At 48.0% G+C, this 20,005-nt stretch overlaps 1 protein-coding gene across 2 annotated transcripts in view; it reads right to left on the minus strand.

Moving 5' to 3' along the window:
* HAS1 (hyaluronan synthase 1) overlaps window positions 1–9,159 on the minus strand; it is a 10,882-nt gene extending 1,723 nt beyond the window's left edge. The window contains exons 1-4 of one of the 2 annotated variants that reach the window (XM_012813681.1): window positions 9,103–9,159; window positions 4,500–5,204; window positions 2,731–2,956; window positions 1,975–2,107 (exon numbers count right to left, since the gene is read on the minus strand). In XM_012813681.1, the coding sequence (XP_012669135.1) occupies window positions 1,975–2,107; window positions 2,731–2,956; window positions 4,500–5,204; window positions 9,103–9,111 (1,073 nt within the window). In that variant the 5' untranslated portion in view covers window positions 9,112–9,159. Of the gene's footprint in view, window positions 1–1,974; window positions 2,108–2,730; window positions 2,957–4,499; window positions 5,208–9,102 lie in introns of both variants that reach the window. The other variant, XM_003803240.2, reaches the window with a different exon arrangement.
* Window positions 9,160–20,005: the final 10,846 nt, after the last annotated feature.

Here is a 20,005-nt window from a genome sequence, read left to right on the forward strand (position 1 = left end):
GAGGCTCTGTCTCAAAAAAAAAAAAAAAAAAAGGATTGCTATCTGATAAAGGCACTGTGAAGATTGAATGCCAAGGGCTTAGAAGATAAATGTCAGCTACTATTATTTTTACTATGACTAACATCATTACTAAGATCACTGAGATTCCTGACACTATTACTAATATGATCACTAATATATTACTAATATTTTGTGCTTCCTGCTATTGGCAGGCTCTACAGTGAGGAGCAAGTCTGGAGTGATTACTCCCTAGGGCAGTCCATGCCTTAGAGCAGCTCAAGGGAACCCTCAGGCCCCTTCCTGTCCCTGGCAGACATCATCATTCATCAATCCCTGCACAACTTCCAGTGAAGGAATCCTAGGCATTACTTGACTGTGTCCAGTCTCCTTCCCTTGTGTCACTTGGCATTCTCAATGGCTGGCCTGCTTCCGACCTTGCCTTCTGCAGTCTGTACTCAAAACAGCTGCCAAAGGGATTATGTTACAACGATCACTCCTCTCCTTAAAACCCTTCTGTGGCTCCCTTATCTTTGGCCAAAGTCCTTCCCATAGCCTATAAGCCTTTCATGAGTGAAGCCCTGTAATTCCCTGTCCCCCTCTCCTAACACTAACCCCCACTACCTCTGCTCTACCCCTGGCTCATTGCTTCAGCTATACTCTGCTCAGCCTCCATCCCTATCCTAGCCCAAAACTATTCTTTCTTTTCTCTTTTCTTTTCTTCCCTTCCCTTCCCTCACCTTCCCTCCCCCTCCCCTCTCCCTTCCCCTTCTCCTCCCCTCCTCCTTCCCCTTCCCCTCCCCTCCCCTTCCCTTCCCTTCTCTTCTCTCTCTCTTCTTTCTTTCTTCTCTTTCTACATAGTCTCAATCTGTTGCCCTGGGTAGAGAGCTGTGGTATCATAGCTCACAGAACCTCAAACTCTTGGGCTCAAATGATCGATCCTCTTGTCTCACCCTCCCAAGTACCTGGAACTATAGACGCCCACCACAATGCCTGGCCAGTTTTTTCTATTTTTAGTGAAACAGGGTCTTGATCTTGCTCAGGCTGGTCTCAAACTCCTGAGCTCAAGCAATCCACCTGCCTCAGCCTCCCAGAGTGCTGGGATGACAGGCAGGAGCCACTGTGCCTGGCCATAATCCAGAACTTCCTATCCCCCTTCCAGGCTTCATCTATATCTGCAGCACATTTTATTACCATGCTGTGTGTTCTACTGATTTACCTATTCGTTGTTTATGTCCCCAGTCAATATGAGCATGAATGAGTGTCCCTTTTGTCTACTGTTGCATTCCCCAGAGCTCGAAACACTGTAAGCACTGAATGAATCTTTGTCAAGTAGATGAATAAGCAGGTTCCCTTAGTAAATCACAAGTTCTCTCTGGGTCTTTCACTGAGCCTGGCTTTTAGAGCTTGGTCTAGCTCAGATCCCTCTGAGTCTCACTGAATTCTGCTGAAACATTTACTAGAGTTTAGATGCCCACCCCCCACTCAACTGATTCTTTCTTGGTGGCTCTTTCACTATTTAGACCCCATCCTGTCCATTTATCTCTTGCCCTTCCCACCCCACCTCACTCCTCACTTGGAGTGATCTATACTGCCTCAGTCTCGATGTCTTCATGGTACAGCCAGTTCATTGCATCTCATGCTGTATTTTCTAGATGGAATTCCCCACCCACACTCTTGCATCACTTGGTAAAGTCCACTGGGTCATGTGATTCAATGCAAATGCCACCCTTGTTCCTTAGGGTATCTTCCACTCTCTCCTAATATCTCTCTTATAATAAAGTCCACTGACTCAAAGCAAATGCCCCCTCTTCCCTTTCTAGTATCTTCCTCTCTGTTCCAAAATCTTATTTGGAAGAGGCCATTGTCCTGTAAGTTACTTTGGGTTTGGAGAATTACACACACACATGTATGCACATTTGTTGGGATACTCACTGGCCTCCACCCACACCCGACCACCCAACCCCCTCAGCTTACTTTGTGGCATAACCCATGCTGAGCATGCGGTTGGTGAGGTGCCGGTCATCCCCAAAAGTACAGTGTGTGCCCAGGAACTTCTGGTTGTACCAGGCCTCAAGAAACTGCTGCAGGAGGTTATTCCTGTATAGGCCTGGAGGGCAAGAAGATGTACAAGAGTATCAGCTTCTGCTGTCACTAACACCATCCCCAATGCTGTGTCCAGGCCAAGACCCATCTCCAATTCCAACTCCATCCTAAATCATTTCGATTTCAGCCTTATCTCTACCCCATCTTCAAACACAACTCAAGCCCCAAAGCTGTCCTCAAACTCACAACCTGAATCACGTTCTAACTTGCCTGACCCTGAACCACCCCCAGTGTGGCTGCGAACCGAGCCCAATCTACTCGCCAAGCCTGTATCCACTCTTAGCCCCATTTCCTGCTTATCCCCATCCAAAACCCCATCTCTAACCTCAAACCTAGCCTCAGCCCTGTCTTTGACTCCAACCTCATTTCATCCCACATGAATGAACTTCCCTGGCCCCAGTCCTACTCCCCATCTGTATCCTTTCGCTAATTCCAGTCCCCACACCAAACCCTGCTCTAGCTCAAACTATATCTTCACTTTCAACTTCCATTCTTATCCCATCCAAATGCCTGCCCCAGCCCCATCTTTGTTGCCAACTTCAATCGCATCCCCAGCCCCCTCTAGCTCTGGCTTCCCTTCTCCATGCTCACCCAGCCATGGCCCTCCCCAGCCCTGCCCCTGCTCACCTAGGGGGCCGCTGATGCAGGATACACAGTGGAAGTAGCTCTGACAGGCCCGCTCCACATTGAAGGCTACCCAGTATCTAAGGCTGCTTAGGAAGCTGACCCAGGAGTCCAGAGGGTTAAGGATCCGAACGTCCCCTCCGACAGCCCCTACCCGGGGGTCCGCATCCAGCACCCTCACCAGCTCCAGCAGTGCCATGGGGTCCAGCCTTGTGTCTGAATCACAGACCTGTGAGGTGTGAAATTCTGGCATTAGACTAGACCCCTACATGAGGCGAGGCTTGGTGGAGAGAGTGCTAATGGGTGGAGGGAAGTTGGGGTGCTCTGCAACCAAACTGAACGTAATTTTGCAGGGTATTTTTGTTTTGCCAATTTCAATGTTTAATCACATTTTAAGGTGAGCTCCAAGACCTTTGCATAATATACTCCTTTGGTACGTGGGTTAGATTTGTAACTTGCTCATTAAAAGTTATGGGCTGTAATTCTCATGATTTTATGGAAATGTTGAATGGGTTTCAAAATGTAATTAAGGCTCCAAATCTGTTGACACTATTAATTAATCTAAAGGAGATTCTCCTGGGTGGGCCTGACCTAATCAGGCGAACTCTTAAAAAAATCAAAACAATAAAAAGGAAGTCAGACACTCTTGCTGGCCTTGACAAGATGACCTAACACAAGTTCTACAGCTTCAAGAAAATGAATTCCACCATCACATGAGCTCAGAGAAGGACCCCTGAGTCTTAAGACCCAGTTCTAGTCCCTAATTGCAGCCTGGTGATACCCTGAGCAGAGGACTCAGTTAAGCTGTGCCTATGCTCCTGACTCATGGAAACTATGAGATAATAAATGTGTTTTGTCTCAATCTGCCAAGTGTATGGTAATTTGTTATGAAGCAATAGAAATCTAATATGATACATTAGTGCATGGCTGCCTACATGGAATGGATGAATGAATGAATGAATGGTTACATGAAGAAATGAATCTCTATATTGAATACATAGATGACTGAGTGGATGAACAAAAGTGGCTCAACAGGGGTGGCACCTGTGGCTCAATGGGTAGAACACTGGCCCCATATACCGAGGGTGGAGGTTTTGAATCCAGCCCTGGCTAAACTGCAACAACAACAAAAACCTAGCCAGGTGTTGTGGTGGGCGCCTGTAGTCCCAGCTACTCGGGAGGCTGAAGCAAGAGAATCGCCTAAGCTGGGGAGTTAGAGGTTGCTGTGAGCTGTGACACCACAGTACTCTACCAAGGGTGATAAAGTGAAACTCTGTCTCTAAAAAAAAAAAAAAAAGTACCTCAACACAAAAGAAAGGAAAAAAGGTAGGAAATAAATCTTTACATTTAATGAATAAATGAATAAATGAGCCAATGATCTCCACGTTGGAAGACAGACGCATGAATGAAAGAGTGAAGAAAGAACATCTTCAATAAATGAATGAAGAAAGGAAGAAGAACTTAATTCTGTACTGAATGGGTGGATGAATGAATAAATGAGTGAAGCAGAGTCTCCGCCTCAGCTGGGTGGGTACATGAGGAAAGGAAGGCAGGAATGACTCTCTACATTGAATGGATAAATGATGGAATAGATATAAAGGAATCATCTCCATATTGAATGGATGATGAATGGATATACGAAGGAATGAGTGAAGGAAAGAATAAAGAGAGGAGAGATTTAGGTGAATGTCTACGTTGCAGCAAAGGCCCCAGGAAAGCCGGATTCGGAGGGAGGTTAGGGTCACGAATCGGTGAGGGTGCCTTTCGCTCACCTGCACGTAGTCTACCGAGTCGCCGAGAGCCTTGAAGGCGGTGTACATGACCTCGCGCTTGCCGCCCCAGCGCTGCGCCACGCACACGCAGCGGCGCGTCCTCACCAGAGCCTCTACGGTCAGCCGCCCGGGGTCCTCGGCCTCCACCTCCCGGTAGGCGCCGGAACCCACCGCGCCCGCCGCCGCAGGTTCCCAGGGCTGATGGTAGTTGCCGTCCCACACGTAGGTGGCGGGGTCCTCGTCAGCAAAGACCTCGCGGAACATGTCAACCATGTAGAGGTCCTCCGCGCGGTTGCCATCCACCACCATGAGGACGCGCAGCCGCGCACGCGGGTACAGCAGGGCGCGGGCGGACACCAGGCACTGACGCAGGTACGCCGGGTCCTCTTGGTACGCCGAGATGGTCAGCGCCACGCTGCGGGCGGTAGCCGCGTCCGGGGGTCCCCGCGCAGCCGCCCGCCGCGCAGCCGCCGCCACCCGCCGGTGCTCCAGGTACGCGAAGAGGCTCTGAGCCACCAGGTGCGCCGAGAGGAAGGCCCCGTAGAGGCCGAAGGCCAGCAGACCATAGCGATCGGAGGCCAGTGGCACCCCGGCTGCGTAGGCCCAGCTAATGAGGCCCAGGATGAGCAGGGCGAAGGCGATCGTCAGCACCCTCCGGGCCAGACCAGAGCAGCGGCGGGCTGCTTGGGTGGGCTTGAGCGCGTCCTGCTGCCAGCCGAGAAAGAAAAGGAAAAGGAATGAGTCTTGAAGTCCTTCTCTGAGAAGACCTCCTGGGTTTTTACCCCTAGGCACGGTGATAACGTCATCTTTTGGAAAAGGAGATTCCCCCAGCACTACAAAGTCATTTTAAACTGGGACAGTCATCTAGGCTTAATGTCTGATTTTATCCTTTCTAATATACCTTTTTTTCCCACTTTTTTTTACTCTACCCTGTGTAGAGTACCATGTCATAGCTCACAGCAACCCAAACTCCTGGGCTCAAGCAATCCTCTTGCCTTAGCCTCCTGAGTAGCTGGGACTACAGGTGCCCTCCACCACCACTACTCTGGCTAGTTTCCTTCTATTTTTAGTAAGGATGCTCTTGCTCAGGCTGGTCTTGAACTCCTGAGCTCAAACAATCCACCTGCCTCAGCCTTTCAGAGTGCTGGGATTACAGGTATGAGCCACGGGTGTCTGGCCTTTTTTTCACATTGTAAACATCTCTTAAATCCGTGAGAATTAATACACAATGGAATGTCACAGTTTAATTAATTAGCAGGGTGTTTCTTTCCTCTTTCTGAGTGGCACATAAAAATAAAAATTCATCCCACAATCAAAGGTTTCTTAGAGTTCTGACAGTAATAAAAATAACAATACAAAATGTCATGTACCCAGTGCTGCTCTTTGGATGAACTAACTTATTTGAATCCATACAACAGCTGGGTGACCTAACAGCTGGTAGGTGCTATTATTATCACCGCCATTTTACAGATATGGCGCCAACATGCCCAAGGCCACACCTGGAAAGAAGAAGAGCCAGGATCCTTATCCTGGTAACTTAGTTACTAAATGACAACCTTCTGTACTGCCTTTATTCCCCTGGAGAGTAGCAAGGGGACAGTGTTTGTTCCCACCATATAGATGGCAAAACTGAGGACTGCTTAGCCAGGAGGAGGGGCTTGTGCAAGTCAGCAGCTCATAGCTCAGGGAATCTCCTCTCTGACTTCCCAGAGGCATGGCCTGGTTCTCCTTTTCCATTGCCCACCTTCCTGGCAGGTGCCCAGTAGGTGTTTCTGGAAGAGTGCAGAATCAGAGAGAAAGGGTGCCTCCATTTTCTCGTCTGTAAAATGAGATGGGTATCTAGCAGCTTCCATGTGCCAGACACTACTCTACAACCATCCTTTGAGGTAGGTACTGTTACTATGTCACATTATAGATGAGGAAACGGAGGTGCAGAGAGGTGAATTCTCTTTCCCAAGGCCACTCAGGAAGTACAGGAGGTAGGGTTCAAACTCAGGCAGTCTTTTATCCCCCTCAATGGGACACTTCCTCTTATGCCACTAGTTCCTGCCTTGTGGGCTTGTTGTGAGTTAAGTGAGTCATGAAGTAGTAGACCTTCCATGTCCATAAAGATGTCACCTGTGTCTATTGAGCAGGTGGAATGCAGCCAATACAACTGAGAAACTAAATTTCAGGTTAGTGCCTGTGGCTCAGTGACGAGGGCACTGCATTGTGGCTACTTGGGAGGCTGAGGCAAAAGAATCACCTAAGCCCAAGAGCTGGAGGTTGCTGTGAGCTGTGATGCCACAGCACTCTACTGAGGATGACAAAGTGAGACTCTGTCTCTAAAAAAAAGAGAGAGAGAGAGAAACTGAATTTCACATTGAATTTAATTTTAATTTGTATTAATTTAATAATTTAAAATTTTATGTTAATTAATTTAACTTAGGAACTGATATTGGATTCAGTTATTAGAAAGCTTTTAAATAAACCTAACTGGGAACAAGGTGGGTCTATGATGCTTCTTTTTTGACTATAAATTCTACAAAACCTAAACAGAGATCAAGCGTTCCCAGTGAAAATGCAGCATCTGAGCGATATGTGCTGTCAGTACACACTGGATTTTGAAGCCTGAGTCCAGTGAAAAGAAAGTAAAATATTTCATTAATATTGTTGTATTGCTAGGTGTGGTGGCTCATGCCTGTAATCCCAGCATTTGAGAGACCAAGGCGGGTAGATTGCCTGAGTTCATGGGTTTGAGACCAGCCTGAGCCAGACCGAGACCCCATCTCTAAAAATAGCCAGGTGTTGTGGTGAGCACCTCAGTTACTCAAGAGGCTGAGGCAAGAGAATCACTTGAACCCAAGAGTTTGAGGTTTCTATAAGCTATGATGCCACAGCACTCTACCAAGGGTAACAAAGTGAGACTCTGTCTAAAAAAAAGAAATTTGTATTGACTATATATTGAATTGATCACATTTTTCCATATAGTAGGAGTAGGCATGCTAAGACCTGCTACAGTAGCTGTTCTCAACCTGTGGGTTGTGGCCCCTTTTAAACAATGAAAATACATTGCAGCATTAGGAAGGTTGAGAAGCACTGTGCTACAGCTGGCAGGCTAAGTTTCACATTTTTAAGTGGTTTTAAAAAACCAAAGGAAAAAATATTTTGTGGAGCATAAAAAGTTATATGACATTCAATTTCAGCATTTATAAATCAAATTATGTATGATTTGCACACAACCACACTCATTTGTTTACACATTGTAGCTAATTCCACACTATAGCATCAAAGTTGATAGTTTCAAAAGAGATCACGTGGCCCCCAAAGCCACAAATATTTACTATCTGTCCTTTTACCAAAAAAGAGTGCCAACTCCTGACACATTGAGTTAAATAAAATATAGTATTAATATTAATTCCACCCATTGTTTTTAACTTCCCCTAATGTGGCTACTAGAAAATTTTAAATTGTAGATCATGGTTCAAGTCATGTTTCTTTTTTTTTTTTTTTTTTGAGGCAGAGCCTCAAGCTGTCCCCCTGGGTAGAGTACTGTGGCGTCACAGCTCACAGCACCCTCCAACTCCTGGGCTCAAGCGAGTCTCCTGCCTCAGTCTCCCAAGTAGCTGGAACCACAGGCGCCCGCGACAATGCCTGGCTATTTTTTGGTTGCAGCCGTCATTGTTATTTGGCAGGCCCAGGCTGGATTTGAATCCGCCACCTTAGGTGTATGTGGCTGGCGCCTTAGCCACTTGAGCCACAGGCGCTGAGCCATCAAGTCATGTTTCTATAGGACAGAGCTGAGATGGAGTTTTTAATCATTCCATATTAGCAATTCTTTCTTCTAGAATCCTTTCTGTCCCTTTGCTTTACACCTGGTCCTGCCCAAGTTCCTGGCAAGGCTCTGCTCATGCTGGGGATCACCATGACAAGTGGAGGTCCAGAGGTTGTGATTCCAGCAATGTGGACACACATTTAGTTCATCACACACATGTGGACACACCCACTCACACGTGCACTCACACATGATGAGCGACACACAGAGTGACCCGGAGACCCTCCACTTACAACCACACAGGTGAACTTGTAGACACACACTCATATCTCAGCAGGAAGCAGCACACCCTGTAGAGATACCCATGTGGTAACAAACATACAAACAGCCCCCAGGGTCTGGGCCAGTGAGACGGAAAAGAAGGAATAGTAGTTAACAGTTAAGACACTACTTAACCATATAAAATTGCCATTTTTACCAGTTAATAGTGGCTGAATATCTGTGATTTCATGTGGTTCAACTTACTAGTTAAGGTATACATAAAATAAAGCGAGACCCATGTGGTACATCCTTCTCTTTCTCTCTCAGTGGCCCCCTGTTGCTAGTTTGCTCACTCTTTCTTTCTCTTCCCCTCCTGCGGGACACAGACATAACGCGAATTTATAGCCAGACAAACATGTGCAGAAACATAAACATGTCCTGTCTCACATACATGGACTTGGCATGGCTGCTTCCGCACAGAAAAGGAAGCCTGTGTGCTCAGACACACGGGTATAATCTCACACACACGGTTCCCCAACACACATGTCACACAGCTGGGAGTCATTTCCTCACTATGTTCACACACACCTGTCTCATCGCAGCGGTCCGGCTGGGCTGTGTCCTCTCCTGCTTGTTCTCTGAGTCTCTCTGCGGCTGGAGAGCTGGAGGGGGGTTGATTTGAAGACCAGCACAGGCGGGGGCGGGAGCAGTCGCTGACGTCAGGCTAAGCTGGGCCAGGGGCTCTGAGGTCAGGGCCACGCCAGGCAGCTCCACCCGCTTCCCGCTATTCCCCCCCTTAAGCCCTCTCCCAGCCAAGGCAGTTTGCCTTCCCAGCCCCCCAAGTCTGCCCCCCACCCCTTCAATCCTCTCTCCCACCGCTCTTCCTTCCCTCCCAGCCTTTCCCTCTGTTTTTTCTCTTTTCTCTCTTGCCCCTTGCCTCCTCCCCCCATGTTTCTCTTCCACCTCTGTTGCATTTGGGGGCTCCTCTCATCTCTCCTTGTATCTCGCTCCAACCTTTCTGTCTCCCCAACCCTATGTTTCTCCTTGCCATCCTCATCTCTCTCCGCATTTCTACACGTCTCCTAGTTTCTGTATTTCCCTTCATCCCTCTCTCCCCACTTTTCTTTCCTCCTCTCCCTCCTTGCTCCCCAGCTCTCCTCACCTTCCTCAGTCACCCCCACACTGCCCCTCCCCATGGCCTCTCCCCTCCTGTCCCCAGAATCAGTCTCTGGGTTGGGCCCCCAAGGAATGATGTGTCTTAGCAACTGGCAGATGGAATAAAAAATGCACACACGTGCATGCTGCGGGTGTGCCTGTGTGTGCTGGCTTGAGGCACAGCTGCCTGGAACTGGAGTTGTGAGAGAATGTCTGTCCCTTAGACACCTAATTGACGCGGGTCTGCATGTGCGTGTGTGTGCGTTTGTGTGCACATCAGAGTCTGGGGTGGAGGGCTGGGGCACTGAGAGTCATGTCCTCAGGGACTCAGAGTTATTGGTCAGCTGCCCCCAGGGAGCCACACAGACTTGGTCAGACCTCTGACCCTTCACAGAAACTGAGTCAGACTACAATGGAAAAGAGATCCTGGACCCAGGGTGTCTGATCCCCAGCTCCTCCAGACTAGAAAATTCAGTGATAAATATCATTGTCTCTCATTTCTTTCAATGATTTTTTTTTTTTTTTAAAGACAGAGTCTCACTCTGTTGTCCAGGCTGGAGTGCCATGGCATCACCCTAGCTCACAGCAACCTCAAACATTTAGGCTCAAGCGATCTTCTTGTCTCCTGAGTAGCTGGGACTACAGGCACCCACCACCATGCCTGGCTGTTTTTTTAAATTTTTAATGGAGATGGGTCTCTTGCTCTTGCTCAGGCTGGTCTCAAACTCCTGAGCTCAAGGGATCTTCTTGCCTCGGCCTCCCAGAGTATTAGGATTACAGTCATGAGCCACCATGCCTGGCCTCTTTTCATGATTTACGAAAAAAAAAAAAAAAACCTCTCTGTATCTATTTTTCTCTCTGCTCTTCTTACTATAAACTGGTAATGTCGCCGCTGGCTTCAGTAGCTGTTTTTCTCCCTGTGTCTCCTTGTGACTGATGTCTTTGTACATGCCCACTTCTCTCTCTCTGTCTCAGTTCCTCCCTGAGTCTTTGTCATTTTGTCTCTGTCTCCCCAACACTGTTTATCTGTCCATCTGTCTGTCTGGGTCTCTATCTCTGTGTATTCTTGTGTGTTTATGCCTGTCTGATACTCTTTGTGCTTCCCTCTCTCTCTTTCCCTCTCTTTCCTCTCTCCCTCCATTTCCACCTGCTCCTCTCTGGGTTGGTGTCTGTCTCTGAACTGCTCTGTCTCCCTGACTTCTGACTGCCTTTTTCTGTGACTCTTTCTCATTCTGAATGTTTTTAATGTCTCTCCCTGTCCTTCTCTCTCTTTCTCTTTCAACTCACTCTCTCTCATCTCCCCTCAGCCTCTCTACGTTCCTATCTCTTCCTGAGACTTCATCTCTTCAAGCCTTTCGCGTTTCTCTGTCATTCACTGTTTCTCTCTGTTTTTCTGTCTCTAAGCCTTCGTTTCTTGCTGCGGCTCCATTCCAGCCTGGCCTGGCCTCTCCTCTGCCAGACACTAAGTCCTGACCCCCTGGGTTTCCCCGGGGAGGCAGGATGTGGGGGCGTGCGCCAGGTGAAGCCTTTGCCTGAGCGGGGCTGGCAGGGAGAGGAGGCCCGGGCTGCCAGGGCATGCCGCCCACCAGCCAGGGCGGGCCGGGCGGTGCCTGCCGCTGTTGCTGGGCGCCTGGTGTCTGGCGGTGTCAGGACCAAGGATCCTCCGATGGTCTGACGATCCCGGTTAGCCCAGAGCAGAAGGGGAGGGTGACCCCTCTCCTCCTAATGGGAGGAGGCAGCTCAGGCTCCGCCCAGAAGCCCAGCAAGTAGCTGCCCAGCCCCCACCCCGCCCTGCCTGGGTGGAGCCGCTGTATAAAACCAGCGGTTTCTAAAACTAGAGTGTGGATAAGGAAGGGGAAACCAGGACTTTAAACCCCTGATGGTTTCCCTCCTACAGGACCGAGGAGTCCAGCACCCAGACCCTCCTCCCTCAGACACAGGGGTCCAAGACACCAGCCTCTTCCTCCCTCAGATCCAGGGGTGAGGGTCTCTAGCCTCTCCTCCCTCAGACACAGGGCTGCTGGCCCCTACCTCTTCATTCAGACCCACGGGTCCAGTCTCCCAGAATTCCTTGTAGGGAGAGATGACCAAGGCTGGAAGAAGCCAAGGTCAGAACTGAAAGACAAGAGAGGGAGCTGGGCACGCCTATGGAAGGCAGAGACTGGAAGTGGGGGGACAAGCACAGACCTCCAGCACCCCTCACTCAAAGCTGTGTCTCCCATAACCCTCCACTCCAATGGCGACTGATCTGCATTCCCTGCCCTGACGGCACATGGCCTTCACACAATTTTGATCATTGTCAGAAAACCTCAGGCCATGACTTGCAGAACCAGGACAGAATGGAGGGAAAGGTGGTAGAGATAAAGCAAAAGTTGAGAAAAGGCAGCAGCAGAAGATTTATCCACTTTAGGGACCATCTCCTGACCCCTGCAGAGCAGGGCTCTGGGTGGGGTGATGTCGGGCACACACAGATGACTCAGCTCTGGGCCCTGCCCTTAAGGAGATGCCATGGAGGGGACAGCTGTGTAAACAGAGGACTACAAGCCAGTTCAAGGATGCACCAACCCAGCTGGAGAGTCCAGGAGGGCGTCCTGGAGGAGGTGACCCTGATTAATGAGGAGAGGCCATGGTAAGAGTAGGGGGTAAGAAAAGGGGCACCTGGCTCCCCACCTGTAGCACAGTGATTATGACGCCAGCCACATACACCCAGGCTGGCAGGTTCCAACCTGGCCTCGGCCAGGTAAAGAACAATGACAACTGCAACAAAAAAGTAGCTGGGCATTGTGGCGGTCACCTGTAGTCCCAGCTACTTGGGAGGCTGAGGCAAGACAATCGCTGAAGCGGAAGAGTTTGAGGTTGCTGTGAGCTGTGATGCTATGGCACTCTACCCAGGGGGACATAGTGAAGCTCTGTCTCCAAACAAAAGAAAAGGAAAGAAAGAAGAAAAAAGAAAAGAAAAGAGGCAGCCAAGGCAAGAACTGGTGCGGCTAGTCAGGAAAGGGAAAGTACACAGGTAAGTACACAGTAAATTGGTACTGTAGGAGTGCAAAGGGTAAAGCCAAAGAGTGGGAGGTGGGCGCCAAATGGGGTCCACCCATGTGGAAATTTTTTTAATTTATTTTTAATTGACAAATAAGCATTATATGTGCTTATTATGATGACGTTATTATGAGCAGAACATGATGCTTTGCTAGATGTTTATTGTTGTGGACTGGCTGGGTCAAGCTCTTTAATATATGCAACGTGTAGGGTTTGACTAACAGAATCAGAGGCTAGGACTTTGGCATGGGGGTACTGGGGAGCTATAGGAGGGCTGTGAGTAGGGGAGGGCCAGGATTCTGGGTTCAAACAAGGAACTAACTGGATGGAGTGACAGGAGTTAGGAGGTGCTCTTGACCACGGTCAACCCCAGAGGGTGGTGGGGTCCTATCAGAGAGTCAAAGATCCCAGGGTCTTCTCTGGACTAGAGAGTTCTGAGTCTAAGCTTGGATGGAGTTGAAGCCAGGGCACTGGTGCAGCCCCTAGGGAAGTGTGAACGATGATAGGCAGAGGTGCTCATTTTTTGACCAGGAGCACCCCAGGAGTCAAGGATCCAGTCTGCTGCCTAAAACCGTGATATTTTAGGACACAGGCAGCTGCCTTAAAACCCAACAGAAGGAATGGGGGAGGACAGAGAGATGTAAGGAGGAGGACCCAGCAGGTGGGGCCTCCACCCTGCTCTCCCCACTCAGAGCAGTCAGTCCTAGGAGGGATGGGTGAGAAGCTCCCATGGAGGTGGGGCCTTAGGCAGAAAGGCCTCAGGATCAGCAGAGCAAACTGTCTCTGGACTTCCAGGAATTCAGAAGGCTCAGCTGCCATTCTCCCAGAGGAGCCCTAATGGACTCTGAGTTAGACTGGGCCATTCTTCCCATACACATGCATTCTGGGAAGTATCTAGGCCTCCAAGATTCGGCTGAAACTGGGGAAGGGAGGGAGACCAGCCAGCAATGATGATTGTACATCTACTTTCTGCTTCCAGCTGGCACCTCTGGGAGAAGCTGCAGGAGCCAGGAGGAAGGAAAGGAAGGCCGGGAAGGGGAGAGCCGTGTGTGTGTCCAGCCAAAGATACTCTCCTCCAGGCCTCCACTGTCTCTCTTGCCCTTTTCCCTAGAGGGAGACAATCAGAAAGTGCCACCGAGTGGAAGAGGGAGACTTCCTTATTCAGCAGCTATCTGTCCAAGGGAAGCAAGGAGGAGGCATCTCATCTTCCAGATGAGGAAAATGAGACCTGAGAAGAGTGGTTTCCTGGCCAGAGAGATGCAGCATGGGGCAGTATAGCCAGGTAATAGAAATCAGATGTCAGGTATCGTCACTCTGTCTACTGAGCAGGTCACTGTGGAAATAGCACCTGGGGGTCCAGACCCCTGGATCTGAGGGAGGAGGGGCTGAGTGGACCCCTGGGTCCAAGGAATCAGGGCGCTAGGGTCCCGGTTTCCTGAATTCTTGGGTTCACCACATTCTGAATTATGACAGAAGATTTTTCCAGGCCTAGGTTCCTCTTGCACATGTGGCTTCAGCTCTGTGCCTTCCCCAACCCTTCTGAAGTCCCTGTTGCCTGCCTGGAATCCTGGATCCACCTTCACCATAGCAAGGGCCAAAGAGCCTCTGTAGGAGGAATGCAACAGTGTGATTCAAAAAATAAATTGAAGATGGAAAGTCAGGGGCAGGGCTGGCTGCCTGGACTTCTGGGGCCATCAGAGAAGAGTGGTTTCGAAAGAAAATCCTATTTCTCTACTCAGTACTCTAATGTGTGAAGTTTTATTTCCACTAACAATCAATTTTCCAGCCCTTTGGACAACAACTGAATGTCTAAGCATTCATTTAAATTCTGACACTAACTACTAGGAGTTAGTACAGACTCCACAGGTGGGAGGGCTCAATCTCACAAGACTGTCCCCCCACTTCAGATGTCAGTCCCAGGTAGTGGGGTCATAGGGTCCCCACATTCTATCTGACTTGGCTACAAATCAGGTACTCTCATGACCCCTCTTCCAGTTCAATAATTTGTTGTAACAGCTCACAGAACTCAGAGTGACCCCTACTTACATTTACCACTTTAAAGAATATTAAAAAGGATACAGATGAACAGCCAGGTGAAGAAGTACATGGGGGACGTTTAGAAGGGTCCCAAGTACAAGAGCTTTTGTCTCCGTGGAGTTGGCACCATATGGATGCGTTCAGCAATATGGATGCTCTCTGAGCCCCCATCATTTAGGGTTTTCATGAAGCTTCTTTACCTAGGTGTGATTGATTAAATCACTGGCCATTGGTTATTAGTAAATCTCTAGCCCCTGTGAGCTTCCTAGAGGTTGGAGATGAGGCTAGAAGTTCTAACTTTCTAATCAGGTAGTTGATTCCTTTGGCACCTACACCTTGATCCTTCTAGAATCACCTCATTAGCATAAACTCTTGGACCATGGAAAGGGACTTATTATGAATTAAAAAGACATTCCTCTCACCTCTAACACTTAGGAAATTACATGAGTTTTAGGAGCTCTGTGCCAGGAACCAGAGCCAGAGACCAAATATATAGTTCTATTGTCTCAGTCCATTCTGGCTGTTCTAAAAAAACACCATATACTGGTATGGCTGATAAACAACAGAAATTTATTTCTGACAGTTCCAGAGGGTAAACATTCCAAGATCAAGGCATTGGCAGATTTGGTGTCTGGTGAGGACCCATTTCTTGGTTTCTTTTTTTTTTTTTTTTTTTGAGACAGAGCCTCAAGCTGTCCCCCTGGGCAGAGTGCCGTGGCATCACAGCTCACAGCAACCTCCAACTCCTGGGCTCAAGTGAGTCTCCTGCCTCCGCCTCCCAAGTAGCTGGGACCACAGGCGCCCGCCACAACGCCCGGCTATTTTTTGGTTGCAGCCATCATTGTTGTTTTGGCGGGTCCGGGCTGGGGATTCGAACCCGCCACCTTAGGTGTACGTGGCTGGCGCCTTAGCCGGTTGAGCTATAGCACCGAGCCCATTTCTTGGTTTCTAAGAGAGTAACCTTCTCTGTGTATCCCCACATGGTGGAGGGGGTCTCTCTCAAGCCTCTTTTACAGGGGCACTAATCCTGTTCATGAGGGGTCCACCCATATGACCTCATCATGTCCCAAATCCCCACTTCCTAATACCATCATCTTGGGGGTTAGGATTTCAACAGTGAATTTTAGTGAAACTGTCTTATTGTAGAGGCCAGGCACAGTGGCTCAGGCCTGTAATCCCAGCACTCTGAAAGGCTGAGGCAGGAGGATGGAGTTCAGGAGTTTGAGACCAGCCCAAGCAAGCGTGAGACCCCATTTCTACTAAAAATAGGAAAATTAGCCAGAGGTTGTGGCAGGCATCTGTAGTCCCAGCTACTCGAGAGGCTGAGGCAGGAGAATAGCTTGAGCCCAAGAGTTTGAAGTTGCTGCAAGCTTGGTTGAGGCCACTGTACTCTAGCCTGGGTAGCAGAGTGAGACTGTGTCTCAAAAATAATAAATTAAATTAAATTAAATAGTAGAGCCACAAAGTGTAAATAGCAATCAAGTCAGATTTGTATAAAACCCATAGATATAGCCAGAAGTTAAGCTAGACATCATTCCCTAACTTCCCCGCTGCTATAATTGGTTACTGTTTAATGGCACTATCCTCTCTGACAAACAACAGGGGCAAGATTAGTGACTCCTCCCTGCTGCTTTTATAATGACATTACTATTGTAAATCCTAAAACTTGGGGTTCTTGCTGTTATATCGCAAGCACTTGTGGTGACATAGATAACATCTCCGTTGTAAATCCTAAGACTGGTCTTTACAGTATTTTGAAAACTCTGCATCCCAGAGACCTACTGACATCAATCAGACCCGCGGAAAGACATGGGAATAGATCCAAAATCCTGAAACCCCCTACCCAGGAAATGTCACAAATGAGAAGATAATTTCTGCATCCCAATTCTATGCGTTCATTCCCTGCCAATCAGCAGACACAATTCCCTAAACTTTTTTGCCTGCCAAACTGTCTTTAAAAACTTTTTCTCCCAAATTCTCAGGGAGGCAGATTTGAGAAATTATTCCCATTTCCTTTTCGGGGAACTTGAAAAATAAAAGCTCTTTCTCCAATGCAATACTCACTGTCTAAGGATACTGGTTTTCACTGGGGGGATGGGCAGGGACCCCACCGGGCTATAACATCAGTGAAGTACATGCACAAACCATTGTTATGTTATAGTTACTTGAATGTTCTTGGCAAGGAGACGTTTCATTCCCTGGAGCCTTTCTTTCCTCATCTGTAAAATGGGTCTATGTCAAGTTATCCTTCACAGGGTAATCCTTAAGATTCAGAGAGTATGCCTGGCACTCTGGACTATCTCTGAATCAGCAGTAGCTGAAGGTTTCCACAGCTAATTCAGTGGCAAGAAAGAGGACACTTCACCCTTCCTGAATACTACAGCTCTCATCCGAGAAGTCAGCTAGGTGCGGGCTCTGGAATCAGACACTCCTGGGTTCCAAGGCTGGTGGCTATGGACAAGCCACCTCCCAACCCCAAGCCACCTCCCAGCCCAAGCCTCCTCTTCTACCTTAGCCACCTGTGGACAAGGAGAGCCCATCACCATGCTGATGTGGGTAGATGGAACCCTTTCAGGTGTGAGTTCCTCCTTGGGTTCAGCTTCCTCATCTGTCAAGCATGGGGTGAGGAGACCCTCCTATCCGGGGACATTGGGGGGAGTTTATTGTAGCAAAAAAGAAGCTCAGAGAAGTTTGGGGCACAGCCAAACTGTGCAGTGTGGATAGTGAGTCATCAAAGGGGCATGTCTGGCAGGCCGCAGACAGAGGAGTCAGAGCCTCGAAAGTCTGGGGGCCCCACCTGGGGTCTGTGCTGCAAGTACCCACAGTCCAGCAGCTCCAAACCACAATGCTGTCATTTCCAGTGGAAGAGGAAATAATGCTGCCATGAGGGTCCCAGGAGAAGGTGCCATGAGCTCTCACACGTGTGGGGGTTCATGGGTGGCCCCCAAAGATACCTCCAAATCCTAATACCCTGCACATCTAAATGTGACCCTACTTGGAAAAAGAGTTTTAAGGATTATGTTTAAGCTGGTGTTATGAAGTAAAGGACTTTGAGATGAGATCCGGGTTTTCAAGGCTGATACGATCCTGGCCAGTGCCCTTCTGGTCCCTGTAATGATTCCATTTTCCAAATGTTGAGAGAACAGAGATGAAGAAAGCTGCCGAGGGCACAGCCAGGACACTGGCTCTACTGGCTGCTACTGTCTCTGTATAACCAAGTGTCCTGCAAACTGGTCTGTGAACCCCAAAGCATCTAAATCATCTGTGCGTGTTTGCTGAACATGCAAATTACTGGGGCCTACTTCCATTTATTCTGATTTGGTCAGCTCAGAGCTTTGGAAGTGACTTCAACAAATGTCCCAGATAATTCTTACATACTTTGAAATCTGGAAACCATTGGACTAGGGAAAAATACATCCCAAAGTAAAATAATGTATCTGCGCCTAGCATCAATCTATGTACTTTCTCTCAATATCCTTGAAATACCATTGAGAAAAGTATTGTAATACCTGTTTCCCAAATAGGAAAACCAAGGATCCTTATAGGCTTAATGTCATGCAGAATTGGAGGAACTCGTGATGAAACCCTAGCTTAAATGGGCTCCCAAACTATTTTATAGATAATTTGTGATTTGTAGAACCAATTTGTACAAAATAGCTTGCCTGAGCTGAGCAAGGTGGGTCATGCCTGTAATCCTAGCATTCTGGGAGGCTGAGACAGGAGGATCATTTGAGCTGAGGAGTTCAAAACCAGCCTGGGCAAGAGCAAGACCCTGACTCTACTAAAACCAGAAAAATTAGCTGGGCGTGGTGGTGGGTGCATATAGTCACAACTACTCAGGAGGCTGAGTCAAGAAGATTGCTTGAGCACAAAAGTTTGAGGTTGCTGTGAGCTAGGCTGTGGCCACTGCACTCTAACCTGGGCAACAGAATGAGACTCTGTCTCAAAAACAATAAATAAATATGTAGCCCCAAAAATAGCTTGCTTACCTGTTACTGAGTTGCTTCATTCATTTATTCACTCATTCATTCATCAATCATTGTCACTGAGGCATCCTCTTTGATGGAGCCTCACACCCCAGGAAGTCAGAAGAACCAGGGATTCTAACACCACCTCCAACATCTGTGAATTTCTGAAAGTGATTTACTCTTTCAGATTTTGGTTTCCCTCCTCTGTCACTGTATTAGAGTGAGGATCACACGAGGGGATGCGTATGAGTCCCCACATGCGTGGGTTGATAGGTGGCCTCTCCCAAAAGATACATTTAAATCCAGACCCTATAAATGTGACCTTATTTGGAAAAAGCATTTTTGCAAATGTCACAAAGAATTTCAAACCCTAAACATGCCCCATTTCTTCTGATATCAGAGGCTGAGGAGGGTTGGACCTGGTTAGTACTTGGATGGGAGACTGCCTGGGAATATTGGTGCTGTAGGCTTAAAATAATAATAATAATAACTTTGAGTTGAGCTTCTCCTGGTCCCTAAATTCCATGTAGGTGTCCTTACAAGAGTGAAGCAGAGGAAGATTAGACACAACACAGAGAAGATATGATGTGAAGACAGAGGCAGAGATTGGAGTAATGTATGCAGTAGACAAGCATATTAATTTTCTGGTACAATAACTAAGTCACTCATCACTCAGTTTCTGCAAGGAATTGGTTTCAGGACCTCCATGGATACCAAAATCCACAGATGCTCAAGACAACTGTATAAAATGGCATGGTATTTGCATATAACCTGTGAACATCCTCCTGTGTGCTTTAAGTAATCTCCAGGTTACTTATAATATCTAATACAATGTAAATACTATGTAAGTAGTTGTTATGCTGTACTTTAAAAATCTGTGGTATGTTTTTTTTTTTTAATTCCAAGTATTTTCTGTCTGCAATTCATCAAATCCTTGAATAATACAAATACCGAGGGCTGGTGGTAGTACAAACTGGGTGGCTAAAACAACAGAAATTCTTTGTCTCACAATTTTGGAGGCTAGGAGTACAAGATCAGGACTGGTTCCTTCAGGGGCTGTGAGGGAGAATCTATTCCACGACTCTCGATTGGCTTCTGGTGGTTTGCTGACAGCCTTTGGTGCCCCCTGGCTTGTAGAAGCATCTGCAATCTCTGCCTTCATCAGATGGTGCCCTTTCTGAGCACATGTCCAGAGTTCCCCTTCTCATAAGAACATGAGTCATGTTAGATTATGGGGTCCACCCTACTTTCCAGAGTTACATCATCGTAACTTAATAATTACATCTATAGTC

The sequence above is a fragment of the Otolemur garnettii genome, unplaced genomic scaffold (assembly GCF_000181295.1).
Source record: "Otolemur garnettii isolate 467f Iridium unplaced genomic scaffold, OtoGar3 scaffold00288, whole genome shotgun sequence".
NCBI lineage: Eukaryota > Metazoa > Chordata > Mammalia > Primates > Galagidae > Otolemur > Otolemur garnettii.